At 48.5% G+C, this 26,269-nt stretch overlaps 1 protein-coding gene across 6 annotated transcripts in view; it reads right to left on the minus strand.

Annotated features, from left to right (window-relative positions):
* Positions 1–25,167, minus strand: part of SP2 (Sp2 transcription factor) — a 30,801-nt gene extending 5,634 nt beyond the window's left edge. The window contains exons 1-3 of one of the 6 annotated variants that reach the window (XM_042965644.1): positions 25,014–25,167; positions 8,070–8,149; positions 6,379–7,353 (exon numbers count right to left, since the gene is read on the minus strand). In XM_042965644.1, the coding sequence (XP_042821578.1) occupies positions 6,379–7,353; positions 8,070–8,132 (1,038 nt within the window). In that variant the 5' untranslated portion in view covers positions 8,133–8,149; positions 25,014–25,167. Of the gene's footprint in view, positions 1–6,378; positions 7,354–8,069; positions 8,150–20,198; positions 20,708–21,858; positions 21,933–25,013 lie in introns of those variants that run through there. The other 5 variants (XM_042965643.1, XM_007085737.3, XM_007085738.3 and 2 more) reach the window with 5 other exon arrangements.
* Positions 25,168–26,269: the final 1,102 nt, after the last annotated feature.

Here is a 26,269-nt window from a genome sequence, read left to right on the forward strand (position 1 = left end):
TTGGTGAGACAGCAGGGAAACGGGCACTCTTACGTCAGGAGCAGGAGTTGTGAGGTGGTCTGGGCCTACTGGAGGGAAATGTGGGAAGGTCTATCAAAAGCCTTAAAAATATGCACGTTAGAGCCTGAGTGGGACGAGGAGGGCATTTGTGGGGCAGTGATGACAGCAGCCTGGCACAGGTGTCGCAGCCCCAGCAGGCACCTGTCCACACGGGAGAGCTGAAATCCAGGGGGCAGTGATCCAGAAAGGGGTATATTAAGGCTAATGGAAGCGAGGGTTCTGTCACAGAAGATGGTTACAAATATGGAAAGGGAGAATCTAGAATAAAGTGTGTGGCACTGGACAGGAATTGGAGGTACTGGTGGAAATTCTTGGGTTTCAATGTAGAGAAACAGAGATAGAAATGTGTGATGATATATGTAGGTATGTGCGTGTCCATATCTTTATCTATGTAGGTATTACATATATGTGTACGTACGTACTTATGTATATTTATGTATACTTCTTGGCTGTGTCCACTGAGAGAGGCTGGGAGCAGCAGTACTCCAGGGATAATGAGCTCACCCAGCACCCAGGTCTCAGCTTCTAAAACTCATGCTCCACTAAAAGGAACCAGGGCTCCTTGGAGAAAGAGCTGATTCTAGGTTTGGGGGCAGGGAAAGTGCAAGACCTTGGAACACCTGTTGTACCAGAAAGTACCAAAGTACAAGAATGGTGGTGTCATGGGAAGAGGACACGGGAGCCAGCCTGAGGGGTCTCCCATTGGCCAAATATGGGAAAACCTGAACATCAAAATAATAATACTAATGGGTTATAACCCACTGGATAAAATGGGGACCTAACAGTCCCTATTGACATAAATAAACAGATGGAGAAGAGAATGACACAATTTCCAATCAGAACCAGGACTCCCGGGAAGAATGATCCACCCCAGGGCCAGGGCTAGGAAAATACAAGGAATGAAGAACCTGCTACAACAGGGATGGACCCTGAAAACATTATTACTAAGTGAAACAAGTCGACTGCAAAAGCTCACCTATTGTAAGGTTCCATTTAATGAAATATCCAGAATAGGCGATTCCATAAAGACACAAAATGGATTAGTGGTCACCAGCGGGGTTGGGGGAAAGGGGAGAGGAGGAGTGGCTACTAAAGGTACAGGGTTTCTTTTGGTGGGGGGTGATGAAAATGTTCTAAAACTAGACAGTGGGGATGGCTGCACAACTCTGTGAACATACTAAAACCTACTGAGTTGTACACTTTAAAAGGGTACATTTCATAGTATGTGAATATTTACAGCTGATTTAAAAGAGAAAAGGATGGGAGTATGTCAGGGGATACAGAGGCCAACCCGAAAGAGCTCCAAATGGCCGAGGGTAGGACCAATGTGAGTAACAAAATAAATAACACAGTCCTGGATTATAACCCAAAGTATAACATAGATATACATGAGTCCCTCTACTGCTAGAAATAAATGATTGAATAAGTAAATAAAGAAGAAAAAGTCATCTTTATAGAAGAATTCCCAATAATATTATGTAGATACTTTCTCTTCCAGGATGCAGAGCTTAATTCTTTTTTTTTTTTTTAATTTTTTTTTTTAACGTTTATTTTTTTTTTTTTTTAATTTTTTTTCAACGTTTTTTATTTATTTTCGGGACAGAGAGAGACAGAGCATGAACGGGGGAGGGGCAGAGAGAGAGGGAGACACAGAATCTGAAGCAGGCTCCAGGCTCTGAGCTGTCAGCACAGAGCCCGACGCGGGGCTCGAACTCACGGACTGCGAGATCATGACCTGAGCCGAAGTCAGACGCTTAACCGACTGAGCCACCCAGGTGCCCCACAGAGCTTAATTCTTAACCCCCACTCTTGCCCATGAATATGGGCAACTCCCATATTAGGACTTAGCAACTCCCTTCCAAAGAACAGAGAGGGGCGCCTGGGTGGCTCAGTCGGTTAAGTGTCTATCTCTCTCTCTCTTTTTTTATGTGTATTTATTTTTGAGAGAGAGAGAGCGTGAGCAGGAAAGGGGCAGAGAGAGAGAAAGAGAGAGAGGGGGAAACACGGAATCTGAAGCAGGCTCCAAGCTGTTAGCACAGAGCCTGATGTGGGGCTCGAACTCATGAACTGTGAGAACTGACCTGAGCTGAAGTCGGAGGCTTAACCAGCTGAGCCACCCAGGTGCCCCAAGTGTCCATCTCTTGATCTTGGTTCAGGTCATGATCTCACAGTTCGTGAGTTCTAGCCCCATGTCAGGCTCTGCATGGACAGTGCAGAGCCTGCTCGGGATTCTCTCTCTCTCTCTGTCCCTCCCCCACTTGTGTGCGTACATGCTCTCTCTCTCTCTCTCTCTCTCTGTCTCTGTCAAAATAAGTAAATCAACTTAAAAACAAAAAAGAACAGAGAATGGGAAAAGTAGTAACTTCAATGAAGAGACCTAGCAAACGCGACCTTAACCAGCGACAGAGGTTAACATCAGGGACATGACATCATCAGGATGGCATATGGACATCATGTACTCCTCATATAATGTGATTAGAGGGCCATCTCACCTCTGTAGTATTCTTTCCAAAAACCTATAACCCCACACTGGGGGCATTCTGTAGGATACCTGACCAATACACCTCAAGACTGTCAAGATCATGGAAAATAACGACCAAGAAGCTATCACCTGAGGGGCCCAGGGAGATGTGCCCGCTAAGTGCAACATGGTATGTGGACTGGATCCTGGAACAGAAGGCGGACATAAATGGCAAGACTGGTGACATCCAAGTCAAGTTTGGAGTTAGGTAACAGTCTTGTACAATGTCGGTTTCTTAGTTTTGACAAACGTACCTGGTAATGTATGATGTTTAACACTGGGGGAAACTCAAGTGAGAGGTAAACAGACACTCTCTGCACTACCTTTACAACGTTTCTGGAAATATAACCTCTTCTAAAATAAAACATTAATTTTAAGAAAATCTCTTCTAATAAAAGATACTAAAGCAAGTGGGCAAAAGTCTGATGAGGAATGGGATATTTACATAATCTCAAAGTATCTTCCTCTTAATACTACTTCACTACAAAGAAAAAAAGGTGCAGAAATCTGGTGAACATATTTGCTACTTTAATTGTCACCAGTAGGGAGACAAATTGAAATCATGTACCCTTTTTAGGATATGGTGAGAACACAGCATCACTTCTGTATTTCTGCAAAAAAAAAAAAAACAAAAGCACAGCCCAGAGGTCATGAGAAAACATCACGCAAACCTAAACTGAGGAACATTCTACAAATAACTGGCCTGTAGCCTTCAAAAGTGTCAAGGTTGTGGCACCTGGGTAGTTCAGTCCGTTGAACATCCGACTTCGGCTCAGGTCATGATCTCGCAGTTTGTGAGTTCGAGCCCTGTGTCAGGTTCTGTGCTGACAGCTCAGAGCCTGGAGCCCGTTTTGGATTCTGTGTCTCCTTCTTTCTCTGCCCCTCCCCCCTCAAAATTAAAAAATATATATATTTTTAAATTAAAATTAGGGGCGCCTGGGTAGCTCAGTCATTTAAACAGCTGACTTCAGCTCAGGCCGTGATCCCATGGTTTGTGAGTTCGAGCCCCACATCAGGCTCTGTGCTGACAGCTCGGAGCCTGGAGCCTACTTCTGATTCTGCATCTCCTCTCTCTCTGTTCCTCCCCCATTTATGCACGCTCTCTCTCCCTCTCTCAAAAATAAATAAACATTAAAAAAAAATATCAAGGTCACGAACATCAAGTTAAGACGGAGAACTGTTCCAGACCGGAGGAGGCTAAGGAGACATGACAACTACATGCATGTAGTTCCCAACTACGTGGGAAGACTCTTTTGCCATAACGGAATTATCGGGACAAGTGCTGAGACCTGAGTGAGGTCTCTAAACTAGATGCTAGCATGTTTCTTTGCTAATTTCCTAGGTGTGATGGTTGTACTGTCGTTATGTAGAATGTCCTTGCATGTAATAATGAGACCCTTTCTATAAAACATTTGGAAGTGACAGGGATTGTGGTGGCAACTCAAATGATTCAGGGGCAAAAAGTTATTTGTTAAAAAAGTCCTGCTGGGATTTTGATTAGTGCTATTTTTAAATTCCTGGGTTATCTGAGACTGTGTTTCTCAGTTAAAAGCAAAGAAACAAACCTTACAGCATCTCTTAATGAATACACAGTTCTCATCCCCAATTTTCTCATATGTGCCCCTTTTGCACATTAATTGCTATTTTCCGTGTATCTGAAGTTTCTGTTACTAGAACAGTTTTTGTTCATAATCTAGAGCAAGGGTCAGCAAACTTTTTCTGTAAAGGGCAGATACTAAATATTTTAAACTCTGTAGGTCATGATGAGGTCTCTGCCTTGTAGTGCAAATGCAGCACAAATGGACATGTCTGCTTTCTAATTAAACTTTATTTATGAAAGCAGATGGGTGGGCCAGATTTGACCGTGAACTGCCCATGTATGAATCAGAATATAATGCCTTTTTAAAAAAATGTCCATATCCTTTGCCCCACTTTTAGGAATTTATTTAGCTAGAAGACTGGAAACTGCCTACATCTACAGTTAACAGAGAATTAGTGGTATAATATACAGCACCTGAGGATACTGGAAAACTATTTTATCTTTAAAATAATGTTGTAGGGACACGCGGGTGGCTCAGTCAGTTAAGCATCCAATTTCGGCTCCGGTCACGATCTCACGGTTTGTGAGTCTGAGCCGCACATTGGGCTCTCTGCTGGCAAAGCAGAGCCCGCTTCAGATCCTCTGTCCCCCTCTCTCTCTCTACCCCTTCCCCACTCATGCTCTCTCGCTCTTTTAAAAATAAATTAAAACTGGGGCGCCTGGGTGGCTCAGTCTGTTAAGCGTCTGACTTCGGTTCAGGTGATGATCTCATGGTTTGTGAGTTCGAGCCCCGTGTCGGTCTCTGTGCTGACAGCTCAGAGCCTGGAGCCTGCTTTGGATTCTGTGTCTCCCTCTCTCTCTGTTCCTCCCTTGCTCATTCTCTGTCTCTCAAAAATAAATAAACGTTAAAAAATTTTTTTTTAATTAAAACTTTAAAAAATATTTTAAAAATAATAAAATATAAAATAATGTTGTAGCTAAATCTACGCACATTTGCATGATTATGTCCTTAGGAACACCTAGGTTTAAGCCCTGCCTCCATCAACCTCAAGATCTGGGACCTCAGGGAACGGAGGGGAGGTACTGCCAAGATGTGTGCACCTGAGCGGGTATCACCTCAGTTCCTCTGTACAGCAGATCTGATGATGAAACCTCATAGATATTATAATACGTAAATTAAACAGTTTAAAGAAAATCACTTGACAATACAGAATGTGCCAGAAGGGAGGAGGCACTCTAAGGCAGACCTCAGATTTCCTCCTGGTGACTCCCATGTCCACAGGTCAAACTCAAGGGCACTCCTTTTCCACCCAGGAAGAGGACACAACTCCCTACTCTCACTGACCGTGATGCCTTGGTTCTCTCTCTCTAGACAACTGCATGATAAATTCCTCGACGGCAGGAGCTGTTTTCTTGTACTAAAAAAAATCCTTGTCCTCAATTTTAATTGTAGCACCTGCCACTGAGACCCAGCAAGTCCAAGTGAAAAGCAGAAAAGAGCGTGGGGTTTGAAGTCAGAACTTCAAGCTGAATCTTGGCTCTTGTCACCTATGCCCCATGAGCTACCGGATACTTCCTAACTTCCCTGAGTTCCAGGTTCTCCATCTGCAGCACAGGCACCATCTCTGGCACTTAGTAGGCATACACAGAGAATAAAACCAACTCACACAGAGCCAAAGAGATTCCAGAGTAATACAACACCTTAATAAAAGCCCCCAATAAGAACATTCTTGAAGTTCTTAGCATCACAGATGAATCTAGCCTAAGAGTTCCTGCCATCGAGCTGGCCTGTGTCTCCCTGTTTTTTTTCTTGTCATTAACAATGACCAGAATTTTCTTGCTTTACATCAAATTCTATGGTTCTGACTGAAATTCGTTTCATTTTTGTACCGTTCTGAGTATGTAGTTCCATAATAAAAAAAAAAAAACGAACTTTACTATTAAAAAGTATATATCTGCCCCCTACCCATCCTCCGAAAGACTCCCTGAAAGAAAAACTGGACCACGATATAGGTATATAGGGACATCTCGGCTTATTTCTAAGGATGAGCTGTATGTAGCCCTATGAACCGAAGAGAGCCCATTTGCCGGCCCAAATGGCCACTTCCTGCCCACCCCAGACGATGCTGAATCCTAGCACTCAGGTCAAAGTGGGAAATGCATCAGCACCATCTTCCAGAGCAAGCCCAGGGGGAACGGAGCGTCAGCCATTCAGTGCGAAGGAGAGGGAGGCAGGTGCAGAGGGTGAGTGCGGTACCTGAGTAGGCGTCGGCTCAGCCGCCTGGATCTGAAAGTTCTGGGAGGGCTTCTGGGGGACGGTGGGGAGGGTGGCAGATGCCGCCTGCACCACCCGCAGGGCCTGCTGGGGGATCTGCACCACCTGCTGCTGCTCGGCCTTGGGGGGCACCACCTGGACCTGCTGGACCACGGCTGGCTGGCCCCCACCAGGGCTCTGAACAATGAGCAGGTTGTTTCCTGCCTGGATGATGTTGTCCGCAGTGGTCTCGATCAGCACCGTCTCCACCTGCTCAGCCACAGCCACGGGGGGCTGGGAGGCAGGCAGACTCTTCTTCCGGGCTTTCTTGTTAGTCTTAGACAGTGGTGTGGGGGGGCTCTCCGTGAGGAGCTGAGCGGTGGCCCCGGAGTCACTGGTGTTCACGAGGTTGTTGACGGGCAGCGTGAGCGTCACATTGCCGCCCCCACCTGTCAGCTTCACCACATTGGCGCTGCTCTGCACAGGAGTGGTAGTCGTACTTGACTTCTGGACGGGGGCTGGCTTGATGGGGACAGGCTTGTGACTGGACGGTGAGGGGGTGATGATGGCTTGGCTGGTGCCGGGGATGATCTGGATCTGGTTGGTGAGACTGGGCTGTACCTGGATGGTCTGGGAATTGCTCGCCTGGATCTGAGGGACCGCCTGGTATTGGATATTGGCATTTGACCGGGTCCCTTTGTTGATCACAGTGGGGTTCTGGATGGCGAACACCAGCTGCCCCCCAGGATAGGATGCACTCAGTTGTGACCCCTGAATCTGAAGGATGTTTCCTTTGGAGGACAAGATTCCAAAGCTATTCTTGCCAGGACTGAGGGGGAGAGGGGCAGGTTTGATGGGGACGAGTTTCCGTGGCGTGGGCTGGGGGGGAGCAGGAGGCGTCACCGCAGCTTCAACAGCTGGAGGGCCAATTTTGCTACATGTTGCAGCAAGCAGGGCTAGAGGAGATGGCTGGGAATCCTGCGAGAGAACAGGCGGAGAGAAAGTGAGGTGTGAACCCACTGCCCAGCCACCCTCTGCCCTTCGTGGCCCTTGGCAGGCTCTTCGCCACCGCTGTGGTAGGCAGGGTGCCAGCATCCTCCCCCTCCCTGCTGGCTCTGCTTTCTCTCAGGGAGAAAGAATGGGCAATGCCTTCCTCAGGAAGGAACTCTCCAGAAGCCCCCATGGCAGGGTAAACTAACACCCTTACTTCCCACTACCCTTGTTTCTTAAGGCTCACGGAGCCATCCTCAGCTCTTAGACAGAAGTCCATGGGCCCATCACAGGGGTGAAGGGGACCCTGATTCCTCAGCTGAGGAAGGGCTGAGGAAGGGAGGCAGGGAAAGAGGAAGGGAGGGCCAACAGGAAGAATAAACACTCTGGTAAAGTGGGGAGGGCTGCTCTTTTGAGGCTACAGGGACAGAGCCTCTGTGTAGGGACACAGCCTCTGTTTCCCTTTTATGGTCAGGGGGTCTGGTGGAAGGGACCTTGAGTTTAACCCTGCTTTTCCCTCGGCTCAACTGTGTCATCTTAGGTAAGCAGCCCTGGCTTCTTAGTTCAGAGAAAGCGGATAACCGAACCTTCCCGGGTCTCGTATCCTAGCCAGTACAGAGCTTTTGGCTGTGGTTTAATGTCGGCTTCCGGGAGTGCTTCCAGGCCGATGCAGCCCCAACCCTCAGAAGCCACTGCCCACTCACCTGGGTGGTGGAGGCGGCGGGCTGCAGGTAGTCACTGGGACTGACAGCGGCAGTGGCAGCCATGCTGGTCTGTGGACCTGCTGGAAGGAAAGAGACAGAACAATGCACAAGATGCCGGAACAGAACCCAAGCCCACTGGCTCAGACACTCTTTTCGCCTCTTTGCTGCTGCTTCTCCAAGAGATGTTAACCTTTCCTCACATCTCCCCACTCAAGATTAGCAACCCTATACCTTTCTTTAAAAAAAAAAAAAAAAACTTTATTAATTTTTGAGAGACAGAGAAAGAGTGTGAGTGGGGAAGGAGCAGAGAGAGGGAGACACACAATCTGAAGCTGGCTCCAGGCTCTGGGCTGTCAGCGCAGAGCCTGACGCGGGGCTCAAAATCACTGACCATGATATCATGACCTGAGCTGAAACTGGATGCTTAAACGACTGAGCCACCCAGGTGCCCGTTAGCAGATGACCTTCTTTCCTCTCCTCCAACTTGGCCATCTGGGGCTGTGAGGACAGCTGGTCCTGTCTCCAGCCATCATAAAGCCTGGGAGAACGTGATGATACAAGACTATACCAAGGGCAGCTTCAGTCACCTAATGGAGCTCTCTCTACAGGGTACTGCTGACTCTCCCTAGCTAGATCGGAATCCCTATTTGGAGGCGCCCTCCCGCCTCCCCCGCAGCTAACTCCCTAGTTCTAACCCAAGCTTCTTGCTCGCTCTTGCTAAAGCTAGGTGCCAAGCCAGCCTGGGAGAGAAGCATCCCTCAGCCAGGATCTCTACAAGGACACACCTGCTCCATGAGGAAACCTTAGGTGCTTTATTCTCAGCCTTTATTACAAAGGCACAACGGCCCAGGTATGGATCTTCAGCACATGGGGAACTGCTTTAAGCAAATTTATATAGGATAGTAGGTATGGCCCCAAAGGTGTCGCCAAGACTAGAACTAATGACTGAATATAACAAAAAGAATGAAAACAGAGTAAACTCTATTTTTGTTAAATGTGTTATATTTCTAAATAGGAGTACAGCAGGAAAAGTCTTTAAAAATGCTGAAATGTTAAAGGCCATTATCCCTTGGTGGTAGAATTTCATTTGACTCAGAATTATTCTCCTTGTTTTCCTGGATTTTCTCATTTTCCCACAATGAATATACTCTATTGTGCTTTTTTAAATTTTAAATAAAGAAAACTAAAGAACGCTGAGGAAGTAACAAAGGGAATCAATACTCTGAACTTAAATCCGATCTAAGAGAAATATAAGTAAAGTGGAAATCATGAGAATTGGGGCAAAGAATCTATGCCATCTTGTAGTTCATAAGTCACTAAGGAGAAGGGCACTGGGCAGTGAGACTTGTACCTTGAACCTCTGGAAAGTAGCTTTCAGGAAGTACAGAAACCAGGTTATTAGTCTGGAGACTGGAGAAGGCAGCGAGCCCCCTGATCTTCTGGGAAGAGGACTGAAGTCATGGAGAGAGGGCAACTACTCAAACCATTCCGTCTAGGCTGGCCTCTGGCGGAGAGTCATTCTTCCACGGGAAAGGTAGGGGGAAGGGAAAGAAAAAGTCAAGGGGAAGGAACTAAGCCCAGAACAGACGATGGGCCAGCAAGACCGATGCCTTCAATGGTTTCCAGGCCCTAGGGCCACACAAACTGCACTCCAGAGTAAGACTTTACAGGCACACTCGCAAAGTATATGAGAAGCCAGAGGGCAGCTCTAGGCAAAATCGTATTAGGAGATCCTGCAATAATACAGACACTGATCCTCGGCAAAATGCTAGAACAGATGACCGCACGCTACAATTACTGCAGTAAGGAAGCAGTGATCGTAAGGAATAAGCACAGGGTTGCAAAAAAAATGAGTCATGCTTGTTTCCTGGGGTTTTGCATGGATACACCAAGAGAAGGGTGTTATGCTGTGTGTTTTAGTTCAACAAGGGATCTGACTGAAATTTTCGTAATATCCTTATAAACGAGAAGGAAAAAAACAAAAACAAAAACAAAAACACAGGCAGGATAGTCTGGGTTGGGGGCTAAGCTGAATGTGCCTCTACCTAAAAGGGCTGAGATCCACACACCCTGGGGAGTTTGCTGCAAGGTCCACCAGGGTGTCTCAAACTCAGGGGTGGGCCCCAGGGCAAGGGTCGGCAGCTTCTCCTGGGAGACCCGTGCTTTTTCTACCAGAATGTTTTATTCCGGTGTTTTCACTGTGATGGTCTTTTAAAAATGAACGCATGCTATAGAGATCACTGGGTGACTGCTGCTTTACCGGGCTTTGCCTGTTTCGGGGCCTGTGTGTGTGTTTTCACAGCAGTACCAGTGCCAAGTGGCGCCGCTCTAACTGCGTGGGCTAATTAAGACAACTTAATTCTGCACATTTAATTCACGTTTGTGCAAAGTGAGGGATGACGGCTCTTAAGAAGCGTGGGAGGGCTGTGTTGCACTAGACGCTGCAGGGTAGGCGTCTGCAGCTCAGGGAGCCTGAGGTGTCGAGGCTGTGGCACGCTGCTGCTGACAGCCGCGATACGGGTTCCATCAAGTGTCATCCTCCCAGAAGGAAGTTGCTGATGTGATTCTTACTGGCTTTTTTGTAGTTAATTAATTTTATAGGAGCTAGATCAATGAGTTGATAAACAGATTTCTGTGCACAATTAAGTAAGGCTGCAGCATTCTAATGAAGACAATCTAAGTTGACTCAAAAACATTTTTCCTTTAGAGCAGTGATGTTCAAAGCATTCTGACCACGAACCACAGTTATAAAAACAATTTACGTAAAGACTGAGTATGCGCGCACCCACACGCCTCCCTGTCCTATGCTCAGGCACTGAGTTTCCTGAAACAAAATCTACGTTACTCTGTGTGATGTGCTTGGGTATTTTTCTACTCTATTTCATTTTTTTTAAATGCTGGCTATGACTCACTAAATTGGTTCTGCGCCCTAGAGGCTGGAAAACGTGGCTTTACAGTAGTCGATTCACCACTGAAGTTTGGAAAACCATGCAAAGACCAAGCAGGCAAGTTCAACTCGCAGATGCCACAAAACTGAGGGTTATAAATACAATGGGTGTCAGTATTAGGGTTCAGAGATCTTTAAAAACTAGTATGTGCAGTGCTTTTAGAGCATGAGGCTCCATCCAGACCTAAATGAGAGCTGGGTCTGTGCTGTCACCTGTGGGGTGGCGGGGGCGTCCCTCTCAGCCTCACTGCGCCGTAAGACAAAGGGCACAGCACCTCCTGGGATTCTAGGAGGCATCAATAATTACTACGGAGAGCAGCGAGCACACAGTGGGTAATAAATAAACAGTGGTTTAAACTTTGTAGTTGAGTACATCTTGCCCTTGGGTTAAAAAAAAAAAAAAAAATCACATGCATGCAGGACAGGAAGACGGAGCTTAACAGTGGCTCTCCTGTGAAAAAGCCCCAGTGGGTTCTTCTCAAAGCTAAACGGGAGGCAATAGAATCTAGATGTGGTTGCCAAAAAAGCTACTGCAATCTTGGACTGAATTTCCAAAAGTTCAATCACAGAAGAATAAGTTAATCGTCCCAGTGCATTCTGCACAACTGGGCCACATCTGGAGTGTCAGCTTTCATTCTGAGGGACATTTTGAAAGGGGCATTTTCAATTGGAGCTTGGTCAGAGGACAGGAGCAATGGTATGACCAGGATGCCAGACTGACTTATATCCACCAGGGGGCTTATCCCATAGGTGGTTCAAGACTTTAGGGTGGTAACTTCAAGAAGGCAGATTTTGGGGATGCCTGGCTGGCTCAGTCAGTTGAGCATGTAACTCTTGATCTCGGGGTCATAAGTTTGAGCCCCACATTGCAGGCAGAGTTTACTTAAAAAAAAAAAAAAAAAAAAGAGGGCAGATTTTGGATTAACAGAAGGGAAAACTTTCAAAAGATAGAATCCATTGCCTTTTCTGGAATCGTTTAGACAGAGGCAGGATGTGTGTCTCTGTCAGAGATGGGATGTCTAGATGGGGTGGGAAGCTGGACTAAACGAACTTTTATAAGACTTTTTCAATTCTCAGGCCATGTTGCGATTAAAAACACAAAATGAGTTACTTGCAGCCAAGGATGGGAAGGGAAGGCAGGGGCTCTCCCAGGAGGCTCCCCTGGGCTCAGGTTCACTTAGCTAAAATTGGTGACTGACTCCCGCAGACATCCTCTGCTCTGAAATAGAAGGACACTAGGATGGGACAGAGTGCAAACAACTTGAAAAAAGGCCTCGAGCTTCTTACTCATCTCCCTTTCTCCCTCTACAGTTGTTGTTACCCTGGACTCAAACTGTTTGGAGACCAGGTTGGGCTCAGAGCGATTCTTCAGTTAGGAAGTTACAGCAGCATTTACCGAAGCAGCCTGCTGGTGCGCGACGACCTTGTACCATTTGGGCTTGGTTTCATTTTCCTCCCCAGTTGGCTCTTGAAATAACCCTCTAGATTTCAAACCAGTGTTTGTAAGTATCTCTCCTAGTGTCACTCAGAGCTTTGTGGCCCCTCGGCTGCAGGCTTGGGCAACCAAAACAGAGACTGATCTCCCTACCACTGGAGAACTATATCCTGGGATTAACCATGAAAGGGAAAAGAGAAGCATTTCCAGTTGGGTGTTTGGAAATGAAAAGTGGTTCAGAAGTAAGCATAGATGTGTAACTGCAAGACGATGATCAAAGGTACTTTAGAACCTCATTAATTTGGAACCTTATATTTAAAATGTGTAATTTGGACATAAATTGTGCTTAACTTTGTCTTCATACTATTCAAAGGGAGGCTAAATAGTGTATGAAGACTGCAAAGGGACTCTTGCGCAAAACCACGTAATTGTTTTATGCCACTTCGACCATTTCAATTGTACTGCGTGCTTTTAACAGCAGTTTAGATCCGGTCACTGAAACCTACACTTAGCAGCACTGGTGAGTGGGATTTCCTAAGTGTTCTTGAAAGAAAAAGCTGCATTCCTTTCAGAGTTGTGCCATTCAGACTTTTCATTAATTCAGGTTAGCTAGAACTTCCCCAACAGTCCCTTGGCTGAAGTTTTACAGTGATTTATTACACAAGCAACAGTAGCTCTCTCAGGCTCCAAGGAATGCCAAGGGCATCAAGGGAGGCTTCCAGACTGGAGGGTTGGGGGGTGGGGCGGGGTGGGGTCTAGGGCCTGATGGCACCACCCCTGACTTTCCTTTCCCCAGACTGGAAGCCAGTCTAGTTCGAACACCAGCTGAGAAGCAGCCCCTGAGTCTCCGGGCTCGTTCTGTACAGGCCTGGTGGAAAAGCTGCCGGCACTTTACTGTTTCCCTCCTTTCTCACTTGCTTATTTCCCTGAGCAGCAGCATCAGCACTTTGACCCTGGCTCTCTGCTCTCCCTGCTCCTGCTTGGGTCACCCAAGACCTCCTCCCTGCTAGATCCAACAGACCCTCGTCAGCAGTTCTTGACCCTGACTATTCCCAACGCCTCAAAATTCCCATGGATCTTCTCCTATCTCTCCAGCCTCCTCTTCCCCTTTCGGGTTCTGTTCCTCAACACCCATCCTTCTCACCCAATACCTGTTCCACAGGTGACCATGCCCACTCACAGGGCTCCAGGTACTGTCCACAGACTGCCCCCTCCTGGATCTGCATGTGGCCCAGCTCTCCTGAGGGGCAGGCGGGTACATCCGGCCCTCTGTGAGCCTTCCACTTGGGTGGGCCACAGGACTTCCCACACCGAGCTGCCAACTCTGCCCATCCTCTCCCCAGCGTTCTCATCCCCGGCCTCCACAGGCCCTCTTCCAGATCCTTGAAGCTTTCATCTCTGCCACTGACCTTTCCTTGCTCAGGGCTCTTTCTTCTCTCTTTACTAGCTAACACCTACTCACCCTTCACGTCTCAGCCTGGTTTTTCCCCAGAAAAATTTATTGAGAGCCCACTATGTACCCAGCTGTCATTTACTCAGACCCCTGAGATGAGGTTAACCCCTCTGGTAACACTCGCCACCCATTAAATAATCACAGGCTTGATATTCGCAGAAGGGTTGGGGGGGAGGGCGGGCTGGTTTTCACTGCACTGCTACACACAACACAGGGGCCCTTCAGTGCCTGTGGGCTCGATGAATAATAGTAGTCTCTGGGGCAACCAACTTCTGTCTGGTATTTCCAATCACAAGGAAACCTGAACATCATCCTCTTTGCCTATGACTCATCAAGCCCTCATGAGTCTATCTCCTAAATATAAACCTCTCTCCAATCCACTCACCACTCTCCATCCCCTTTGCCCCGACCCTGGCACTAACCACCTTCTGCTCGGCCTGGAATACTGCCCAGAGTCTTCAAAATGGCTCCCCAGCCTCTGGCCTGGCCCCCTCTAATCCAGCCTCCACTATCAGTGTCAGAAGAATCTTTAAAATGCAAATCCCATCCAGCCGCCAACCCCCCCCCCCATTATACCTTTCAATAGCTTCAGATGATCTTAGGATAAGCTTATAAAAGCCAAAAACACTCTGCCCCTCCCCCTCTACCTCTCCTTTATCTCTTGCTCTTCAGACTCTCCCCACAGGCACTTCAGTGTTTTCCATTTCTGGAACTACGACACGCCCTCTCTCACTTGGAGCCTAAGCTTGCTCTTTCTGGCATTTGTCTGGCTAACTCCAGTCCTTAGAGCTCGGTTTATAATTCACTTAAGCAGGGAAGATCTTTCCTGACCTCTTCCCTCCCAACCCCCAAGTCGGGGGCAAGAGCCCGTGCTGTATGCCCGTGTAAAGGTCCCACAGGCCCCTTCCCCTATCACAGGGCAATGAGTGGTGTCTGTCCTAGGGGTCTTTCCAATGGCCTGGCTCAGGAAGCACCGGTAACAGGAGGAGGCCTCAGACAGGACCCTGAAGCCCTGGCCATCAGACTGGGGGCCGCTCCACTGGTCTTTCACTTGAGAACATTACTCTTGAGACACAGGGAATGAGAGAGAAGGGGACCTAAGAAATACCACAATAAGCTTTAGGAAGCTCTTTTCCCTCTGGAGAGAACTTGGGTCAAACTCCATAGCCAGGACTTGGCAGTACCTGGCCTTTTTTTTTTTTTTTTTTTTTTTTTCTTTTTTGGCCTCATGGGTTCCTACCATGGCCTTCTTGGCCATCCGCTATGGTATTTCCCCTGGAGGAATTTCACTCTGCACAAACAGTCCTTCTGCAGGCTATTTTGGTCAGCTCAGCTGGGCCAGAAGCCAACAGAACAGTTTCTCCCAGTTGCCTGGCCTGGAAGAATTCAGAGTTGGTAAGGGAAAAGCAAGCCGTGGCTGGTTTTAGAGAACAAAGTTGGACCTTGAAGGGAGTTCATAAATGGGCTGAGAGAACCAGCCTGCACGGAGGGAGCAGCAACACTGGTGGTTGAAAACACCAAACTGCAGACAAGCAAGCCTCCAGCACCACAATAACCATATAAAGGAGCTCAGTAAGGGTAAAAGGAACTTCACTGACTTTCCATAAATGAGAACAACTCTGAGTGGCGGCTTGCTAATGCCTCAGGCTAAAGGCGGCTCAGGCCACGCCTCTTAGTGGGCCCACGATTTCATCAGGAAGTTAAAATTCCCTTCATCAGTTTGAAGCACCTGGGGGCTGAGGGGGTTAAGCTTCTGACTCTTGGGTTTCAGCTCAAGTCATGATCTCATGGTTTGTGAGTTCAAACCCCGTGTCAGTCTCTGTGCTGACACTGCAGAGCCTGCTTGGGATTCTTTCTCTTTCTCTCTGCCCCTTCCTCACCTCTCTCTCTCTCTCTAAAACAACAACAACAAAAATTTAAAAAATTCCCGGGGCACCTGGGTGGCTCAGTTGGTTAAGCATCTGACTCTTAGTTTCAGCTCAGATCATGATCTAACGGTTCACGAGTTCAAGCTCCACGTTGGGCTTTGCACTGACAGTTTGGAGCCTGCTTCAGATTCTCTGTCTCTTTCTCTACCTCTCATCCCCACCCTCAAAAAATAAATAAACATTAAAAAAATCCCTTCAGCAGTTAAAAGCTGTTATTTCTCCCCTTTTCAAACAAAACCCTTTGCAAGAGGTACCCATAAGCGCTGCCCCTAATTCCTCTCCTGCCAGTCTTTCTTGAACCTGCTCCAGGTTTTTGCCCACGCCACAAAGACTGCTTGTGCCACCAGTGACCTCTGCGTTGCTATATCCAACAGTTAATTCTTAGACCTTATTTTATGTGTTGATCTGACAGCTGACCCCTCTTTCTCCTTGAAACACTTTCTACACTTGGCTTCGGGAACACACTTGCCAGGTTGATCTATGTCTCTAGCTACTTTTTCAAAGTATTCCTTTGCCGGGTCCTCCTCTCCTCTCAAATTCTAACTGGTTGAGTTGCCCCAGGGTGCAGTCTCAGCATTTATTTTTCTTCTGTCTATACCTATTTCCTGGGCGGTTTCATCTAGCCTCACAGCATTTTAACAACCAGTAACATATAGGTTCTATATAACGATGACTCCCAAACTTATATCTTGTATATCCGACTGCCTACTGACACCTCCTCTTGGATAGGTCAACAAGCATCTCAGATCTAACCAATGCCTGGTATCGTCCTAATTCTGTGTCTCCTTCAAACTTCCCCGTGCAGTGAATGGAATTCTGTCCTTCCAGCAGCTCGGTGCTAAAACCCTGTACGGCATACTTGACCCTTCTTTTTTTCCACACTCTACATATGACATCCACCAAACAGTGTTTCGGTTCAAGGTAGAAAATGCATTTTGAAAGTACAAAATACATTCAGAATCTGACTGCTTTCACCACCACCTGTTATCACCCAGATTCAGATCCTCATCATCTGTCACTCGGTTAACTGCAAAAGCCTCCTAGCCGGGCTTGTGACCTTGTTCCCGTCAGTCTGCTCTCAACACGCATCCAGAATGAGACCCATCACACTTAAATGAAATCACAGTACTCCTCTGCTCAGAGCCCCCCAAGAGCATCCTGTCTCCCATTCAAAGTAAGAACTGAAGTCCCCACCGTGACACATAAGGACCCTATCTGACCTATCCTGTCCCTCCTCTTCACTACTTCGGCCACGCTGGTCTCCCTGCTGCTTTCCAACATACTAGGTACAGCCCCTTCTCAGGGCCTTTGCACTTGCTGTCCTCCTTGGCTGAGTTCTCAACCTCCCCCGCCCCCCACCCCAGACTGAGCATGGCTCAATCTCTCCCCTCCTTCTGTGGCTTTACTCACATGTCACCTTCTCACTGAAACCTTCCCTGACCACCCTATATAAATTGCACCCTTTCACATTCTTCTGTCTTCTCTTTTTCTTCGTACCACTTCTCATTGTCTAATATCCAGTAGTTACTTATTTATTGTCATCCACTAAGATGTAGGCTTCTTAAAGCAAGGAACTTCTCCTTCCCTTACCCACCCATGTATCCCTCCTACCTGGCACATAGTAGGTGCCTAGTGTATATTTTTTGAATGGATGAGTGAATGAATCCTGGAGACTGCAGAGTGGGAGAGCCTAAATGGAGTTTTAAGAACCACAGGAGAAAACCCACAGATGTGCATGTCCTGGCATGAGGCTGGAATCCACCCGCCAGGTCAGCTCAGCTGATGCTGTCCCAGATGGAACTCCCAAGCCCGCCCACTGCCTCACGCGGGGACAAGTGCCTGTGTGCAGACCCGCACAGTCCAGTCCTGCACCCGGACAAAGATCTCAAAGCACACACCTCATCACCACATACCAGGTACCGATTTTCAATGCTTCTTTCAATGAACCTGCACCAGGGAAGGGGAATTCTTTTCCAAATGAGTTAAGATAATGAGGGCTGGCTATATGAATATGCCTTCTCGAAATGTGACTGTCATTTGCTAGTTTGCATCCTGCCTGGGTCACAGCCAGTGGTACTGGAAGGGACACTGGAGAAGTGTGTGGGGACCCAGGGCAGCTCTTCACCCTGACAGAGCAGTCCCAGGAAATGGTACAAAGAATACTTGGTCCCAGACCGCTCTTAGGGAACAGGAGAGAAAAAGAAACCAAGATACACTTTTTCCCCCTAGAAGACCACTGTGTACAAACACGTGTTTTCTCTGCTTTGGCACATTTACTTGTGAGTCACGCCCACATTCATCCCCAGCTCTGGACCAGTTGTGAAATGAGCACTGACTTCATTTCCCCTGGGAAGAGAGGGCTGGCTTACCATTTACCGTTCGGAAGGCTGGGAAAGGTTTTGGTCTGTCTTTAGGCTAATATGAGAAGCCTTCAGCCCGACACTGGCCAGGGGCAGAAATACTCCACTTTCAATCACACAGCCCTGCCTGCTGTCTCTTAGTCCCTAGTCACACTCTCTGGGAAGCTGCTCCATGATTCCACTGAGCCCCAGGGGAAAGCTAACAAATACGCCAAAGAGGAAGCTCTCGAAAGAGGACGTTTGGCAGTGGGCAGGCCAGAGTCTGCTGTTCGTTCCTGGGCCACTTTTCACCCCGTGGCTGAGGTGAAAGAGGCCACCTAACAGCCTAAGTCATGGCCTAAGGGCAAACCGGCATCTCAGAGCCCTCAGTCTCAAAAACAACAGTCCCCCAAGCTAAACGTTGGCATTATGACGTGGTGAGGCTTCCGGCCAGGTACAGCACACAACTCTGAAGCTGACACCAGCTGCAGCTAAGGAATGAGACGTCCAAAGGAGGGATGCAAACAGCTGGACCTGCACACATGCTCTTCCGGTGACACAAACAGCCTGGACATCTCAACACTGCTCGAAGCCATTCACGGGGACAGACTGAACAGCATCTAACCTGGGCACTCAGCCCTGTTGTGCTCCCTTGCCCCTGAGCAGAGCTCGGCTCCCCAGGGCACGTCCTGATGAGAAGCACACGGTAATGCCCTGTGCCGGTGACAGCCTCGGAGCACCCAGAAAGAGCACCTCCTGGCCGTGTGGGGGAAGCTAAGCAGTGAGTGCTGACTGAGCTTGCTCCTGGGTTCTCTTTCTAGCATCGCATGAGGCAGTGGAAAAATCAGTTTTCCCTTTCAGAATCCTGTCAACTAGGACAAATCTACCAGTACCACCGGGGAACATCTCTTCCAGGGCAATCTCTAATCCTTTCCCGATACTTAGGCTGACGGTGCCCTGGAGTTGGTAATGCCCCATGTTTTTACCCTCCTAATTCGTAGCAAAAAACAAATAAGCAAAAACGTCAACGAATTCATTCCATAATGATGTCCACCTCTCAGTCCAGCATGTGGGTCAAGCGTTCCTCGTTTAGAACTTATGAGAAGTTCCCTAATCCCGTTAAGCTATCCAAACTCATAAGTACTGGCGCTTCTCCAAATACATTTTACTTCAAGTCTTCAGCCCGCAAGGTTTCAGACTAGACCCCATAATTGTTTAAACTCAGAAGAGTTCACATCTCTACAATTTCTAATACTCTGTATACACTTTAATTACTACATTTTTCTATCCTTGGAAGCAAGCCTTCCAATTTGTGGGTAAGCAGAGAACAGAGGGAGTGAAGGTAAGTCACAGAAGAAGATGCTACATTTCCATCATAGAAATGTATGGTGACAAAGGTCTAGAAGATTGCTGAACTCAAGCCAGTACCAGGGTCTACCGACCAGTGGCAACAAGCTTAGGACGTCTTCATGAGGGCCCTGGTTCGGCAATACTCTCTGAAAGCAGAGTCAGGAATTATCACATGCCTATTGTAAAGGACTGTTCAAGCTACAAAGGACCCTGCAACTTCTCCAAAAGGCTGCTAGTAATCAACAAAAGAACGAAGAAGTTCAAGGACAAGATATCAAAATGAACTGCCCTATATGCTATTATGCCACGAAGCTCCTTTACCCAGATATTTGCCAAAATCTTCTTTCAGCTTCTCTCCTCCGACAGGCCTCCGGAGGCCCAAACTTTAATAGAATCTGAGAGAAAAAAGCCGGCCAGTCTATGTGCTGTCAACACTGGTGCCAAACTCTTCCTCCTGGAGCCAGCTCCCCTTACAGGGCAGTGAGGTGAGGATCCAATTATGAACTAATTCCACTTGGGTCTCCTTGGCAAAGACATTGTGTCTTTAGCAGCCTAGCTCAGGGAGTTTATAATTATGTCAGACCGGCTTTTTTTTTTCCTTGTTGTTACTGCTTTTAAATGAAGAGGGGTTAAGCCTCTGTACAACCAAGCGGAAGAACCAGAATTAGAAAACTTACCAATCGCCCCAGCCAATGAGAATCCATTTCCAACAGGTATTAATGCCTGTTGGAAGCCACTGGAACATTGACATCATCAGCCCAACTGATAGGTTGTCTGACAGATTCGCCCCCTTCATCGCACACAAGAATTTAAAACAAAACAAGACACTGCAGTTATATTCATTATTGCAGACAACAGGCTTCTTTGTGTTATTAATCAAAATGACTTCTACGGTGTTGACTTCACCACTGTTCCCTCAACAACCTCTCTGTGAACTGGCCAACACCCTGAACTTTCTAGCCCTAAAAATCTTATCCAAAATACCAACTCAACGCTTAGCCCTCCATTGTGATACTTAAGGCCTTCTGGGGTACAGCATGCCAAGTCGTAGACAGTGCATGCTAATATACCTTGAAACAGTCATCACCCTTTTTTCTGCAATTAAATCAGCGTAATGGGGGACTGTGAGCCAATTCCTTGCTTAAAGCAGATCTACAAGCTCTTCCCTCCCTTTCTCTAGGAAACCACAAATAAGGGAGCAAGAAGTAGCCTCAAGAAGAAACAAACTTTGGGAGAATGTGCACTGAGAAAAGCCAGATGGAGTCCCCCTGGATCAAGTTAATTAAGAAATAAACATGACGGTATACTGGAGTCAAAACCAAGGAATGCGGTGAGGACAGGTTTCTCAATTGCCCAAAGAGAAGACACAGTTCCTTTTCAACTAAAATTAGAAAGCCACTGGGAACATAAGCCAAGAAGCACGGGTAGGAGGCTGAGAACCAAAAGTCAGCAATGGGATGGAGGCAGGGTGGAGAAAAAAAGTAAATATCCGTTTTATTTCTTCTGTCATTCCTTAGGTTTGCACCTGGCTTTTGGGATTCAGCAGTCCCACCGACGGAGCATCAGCTAACAGGCTGGGAGCTTTGTCAGCAAGTTCTTAAACGGCTCATAATTCTGCTAAGAGCTTGCGGGTATCTAGCTGGTGTTCAAGGACCCAAGTGAAAACATTACGAGGTTTATGTCCACGTCGCAGTCTAAGGCAAGAGGTCATCTGCCCTTTGGGGGGGGGGGGGGGGGGGCGGTGCCCTCGTGTCCTGACACACCATCTCTCCATTGGGGTATATCGGGAACCAGGCTGGCTTCCAGGCCCCGCAGTGCCCATGTGGTTGGCGCCGTCTGCATTTTAAGCACTCCCTCGCCCCTCTCTGCACTCGGGAGGGCCCTGAATCGCCGGTAGGTACCGAGTCAGAATGCAGGAGGGTCCCCCAACACAGGGCTAGCGCGAGGAGCGTGGGCCGCCTCCTCGGAGCAGACCCAGGCTATGTCCACAGGCCGGAAGCACTGAGGTGGGTAGGCAACTGGGTGAAGGGGGTGCCAGGCACGCCCGGGTGCCCGCACCTCTCACCAGCCCCCGGAAGCGCCGCCCTCCCGCCCAGCGGGCTCCGAGGGGGCGGGGAGTCGAACGCCCCCTTCCGGGTGCCTCCGCCCGGCTGGCCAGCCCCGCTCCTCCTCCGGGCGGGAATCCTCCCTCCCCCGCCCCTCCCGGAGCCGGGCCCCGGCGCCAGGCCCGGTCCCAGGGGGGAACCCCCGGCCCCGGCTTCCCCTCCCTGCGGCCTCTGCCCGTCTTCCCGACCCTTGGGGGCCGGAAAGACCCCGCCGGCAGCGGTCAGGACCCACCGCTCATTACGACATCTTCCTCCCTGGCCTCCGCCGCCTCCGCCGCCACCGAGAGCCTGACACCGCCCGCCCAGCACCCGCCAATCCCGGAGCCCGCCACCGCCCGAGCGACGGCAGCGTTCACCAATAAGAGTTCAGTACATTGGGGACCGACAGCACTAGTATCCAATCAGAGAGAGGCGCCTAGAGCGACGTTGGTTTGGCCAATAGACTTGTGAAATGTCACTGATGGACAGTAGAGGGCACCAACCGGAAACTTACTGAACAGTGAACGACATGTTCGCCAGCCAATTGGCGGGACGTGAAGTCCCGCCTACGAGGTGGTTGATGGACAGCAACAGGAAGCTAGGTGGGGAGGGGCTTAGCTGAGGAGTGGTTTTGTATTGGTCGTGGTTGACCTTCCACCCACCTCGAACCCAAAAGATGAGTGATAGATCTACCCCAAAGCCAATCAGAAGTCCTTAGGGTGAGGCCCAGAAATGCCCTATAAATAGTACACACTTTACACCTCAATCTAGTGTCGCCCTGGAGTGGCGGGAGCCACCTGCTTTTCGGCTACTCAAAGCCCTTGGCTGGTGAGTGGGAAGCCACCAGCCTTTTTTTTTTTTTAATTTCCCTCGCCTTTATCGCTTCGGGAGAGGGAAATGAGCCCTCAGGTGACTTTGTACCGCGAGGCATCGGAGTTCAACACAATAGCGGGAGTTGGGCTACGTGACACTTCTGAGAGAAGGGATTATTTCGCCATCTCAGTTCAAGCCCCTGTTCATCCTCACCTAGTTATTGCAGCGACCCGCCCCTCCCCTCCCGCCACAACGGGCGGTCCACCCAGAGTCACCTGAAGCTCTCTAAAAGGAGATTCCCGGGGCTGCCGCTCATAATCCGATTCTGTGCGTCTAGGGCACTCTTGGAATATACATTCTGTCCAGCACCTTGGGCGGACAGAGAGTTGGGCCTTTCCGATTTACCTCCTTGAATGAGGTGCTGTGTGAGTACATACAGCCCTTGGGAGGCGCTACCTGGGTACGTTTTTTCCCAGGTCTGCTGTACATGCGTAACTTGGGCAAGTTGCCTGGCATTACTGAGCAGGAATCCACGCTGGCTTCAGACCAGCCTGGGTTTGAAATTTACATCCCACTTACAGAGGGGCAGGGTACTGAAACTCCCTGCGCCTTATGTCCTCACCTGCAAAATAAGGCTAGTCACACCTACACCTTACAGCAGCGGCTTCTCGTTCTTTTTTAAAACACCATAAGCCGCAGTGAGAAATAACATTTGAATCCCGACACAGTACCCTAAAACTCAGGTGAAAATGTGTAGCAAAATTTCCAAAAACAATACTAAACCTTTCTACCCGCGACACCCTGATAATTTCTATGCTGTTATTCTCCCTTCCCCCCTCCCTCCCTTCCTTTTTTTCCGTTCCTTTTCTTGATCTTGACTGGCAGCTTGAAAAAAGCTATCATAAAGGGTTGGAGTGACCAAATAAAATACAGAGCCCAATGCCCAGTACACAGTAATTGATGAATAAGTGTTAATTTTCTCTTCCAGTCTACCCCTCTCAGCCTTCGCCTTTGAAAAACAAGACTCTAAAAGCAAGACTCCTTCGGGGTGCCTGGGTGGCTCAGTCAGTTGAGCATCTCACTCTTGGTTTTGTAGGGTTGTAGGATCAAGCCCCGAGTTGGGCTTGGTGCTCCACACTCAGTACTCAGAGCTCATTTGAGATTCTCTCTCTCCCTTCCTCTGCCCCTCTCCCCCCGCTTGATCTCTCTCTCAAAATTAAAAAAAAAAAAAAAAAAAAAAGCTATCACTCCTCTAGTTAAGAACCTTCATTGGCTCCCTATGCCGTTCTGGATGAAAAGCCCAAACTCCTTTTTTAGGGGGCAAAGAATGTCCTTCACACACACTTGCGTATCTTTCCTCCCCCACCCTATTCCCTTTCTACAGATCCTACCCTTTTGCCTCAAGGAAATATTTTACATTTCTTAAACACTTACTCTTCTGTTTCCCTTCCTGCTTTATCCTTCCTGTCTCCTGGTAAACTCCTGAACATCCTTCAAGACCCTGCTCAAACTCTGAACACCTAACTCCCACTGAACCACAGTTTTTTTCCTTCTCTAGACTGCAGAGGGCTTCACTCGCTAACACTACACTTTTATTTTCACGTCTGTCCCCTGCTACATACACTGTGAGCTGCAGTGGAAGGTTTGAAACCTGTACAAGAGGACTGGCAGGAAGTGTATGTTGAGTTAAAGAATAAATATTTGCATACAATTACATCTACATAGGACTTGTTTATATAAACCATACATTCTGTTCCCAGGCCATTTTTCAAGTTCAGATTGCTTCACTGTCAAGCAGAGGACTCCACCCGGGTTCAGTGACTCAGCTATATTAGGGTGCAGGCAGTTTGGGGGGGGGTGCGGTTGAATATCCTGCTGGGCCACTGCCAAACCTTTTGTGGCAGCTGTGCCTCTCTCATCCCCAGAGGCCCCATCATGAAGACTGCAGAGGGGGTGGGGGGAAGTGTGCATGTGTGTGGGTGGGGGAGCAGGGTGCAACAACAGAGAATTCGGCAGGTCTGAGTTACTTGAATTGTTCTTCCCTTTTAAAGACCGCCATTGCCTTGTTTTCTCTTTCTTTCCAGGCTATCTTGCTCCTTTCTTACCAGAGGCATAGCCGAGGAAGGGGGCACTTTCTCAGGAGCCCCTTATCCTTTTGTCAGAACCACTGGAGTCTTTGAGCCTCATTTACAACCCCCTCAAAGCACCGTACAACTTCCCTTCCTTCCCACAGGTCGCTTCTTTCAAGATGGCCCCCATTCTCACCAGAGAGGAAGGAGGCCAGGCAGCCAGCTTCTAATGCTCGCTTTCTCCCTGGCTGCATTTTAGACTCATTGGAGAGCTATTAATAAATTCTGAAGTCCAGGTGCCATCCCAGGGCCAGAAAATCAGAATCTCTGGGGGTGGGACCCTGGTGATGGTGTTTGGAAGTTCCTCGGGTGACTCCCCAACGGGCAGCCAAATGTTGAGAACCACTCGTAGCACAGACATCTTTCCACTGTGGGTGCCCGAGTGAAAAACTGTGAACAGTCTGACCCTCCACCCCCACCCACTCCTGTCCCTCCCCTTCCTGAATTTCTCCCCTGCCCAGCTTACCTGCCTCGGTCTTCACGGAGCCAGGGCCGACAGGTGGTTCTGGCTGTGTCTCACCCAATGATGGGCCTGGAGGCAGGTTCTCTCTCTCGCTCTGTCTCTCTCTCTCTCTCTCTCTCTCTCTCTCTGTGATATTTCCCTTCTTGTTTCCAACTATGCTTAGCCTCTTCTTGCTCTAAGTGGCCAATTTCTCCCCCTTTCTCACTTGCAAACTCCCCATCCGCCACCCCTTAAAGCCCATTTTGTCTTATTCACCACTGCACCTTCCACTCCCAGCACATTGTGTGATATGTGATAGGTGCAGAGTGTTTGTTGACTGACTAAACGACTGCATCCTTTTAACACTTTTCATGGACTTCCCTTCTCTTCCAGGCCCAGCTTCCTCCACCTCCATTTCGCCTCTCCCTCCCTGTCTGCCTCTTCACCCCCTTCCCTCTTCATTCTCCCCTGCTTTTCCTGCTTCCTGACATTCTCCTTGTCCTTCCCTTTGGCATGCAGCTGCTCCCTTTCATTCATCAGTACCAGAGAATGCATCTGTCCCCAAGGATGGGTGAGAGAGCACCAGAGGGAGGGAGAAAGGGACGCAGAGCCACAGTCTCTGCCCTTAGGAAGCTCCAGATTCCTTCTGGAGCCTCGTGGGAAAGGTGTGGTGCAGCAGGTGCTGGGTGTTTGGAAGCCAGAAGAATATCAGTGTCTGCCCTTGACTTATCTGCTGGTCCTCACTCATAGCTACAACCCAAGCTTGATTGCTTTATTTTTGAAGAGTTCCAGCCAATTCAGCCTTCTAAAGCCTGCTCATCCTCCCTTAAGGATTTTCCCAGTAGCCTCTGCTTCTCCCATTGACCTCCTCTGCTTTTCCACGTTCTCATGTCTTCCCTTTCCACCTACAGAGAAATCAGATTTGCCGACTTTGCGAATGACCCCTGACACTCTTAAGCACCCAGGCAAAAACACCTAGTTTAAGTGAATCCTGATTTTTTTTTTTTCCTCCCAGGCCCATCTATGGTTTCAACGATCTACATTTCCTTAGTCTTCCATGAGCACAAAACAGTGACAGAGGCTGTAAAATGTGTCTCCCTATTACCCGTTGGCAGCTACCCCACCCCGTACCCCGGGTGCACACACACAGCCACCCCTCTTTCTCCACTGCCATGGGATGCCACTCCTGACCCATGCCCTGACTTGTCAACTCCTTCTGTCCTCTGGTTGCCCTGCCAGACCGATGACTGTCCACCAACTGCCATGGAATCTTCCAGCAA

Source organism: Panthera tigris, chromosome E1 (genome assembly GCF_018350195.1).
Source record: "Panthera tigris isolate Pti1 chromosome E1, P.tigris_Pti1_mat1.1, whole genome shotgun sequence".
Classification (NCBI taxonomy): domain Eukaryota; kingdom Metazoa; phylum Chordata; class Mammalia; order Carnivora; family Felidae; genus Panthera; species Panthera tigris.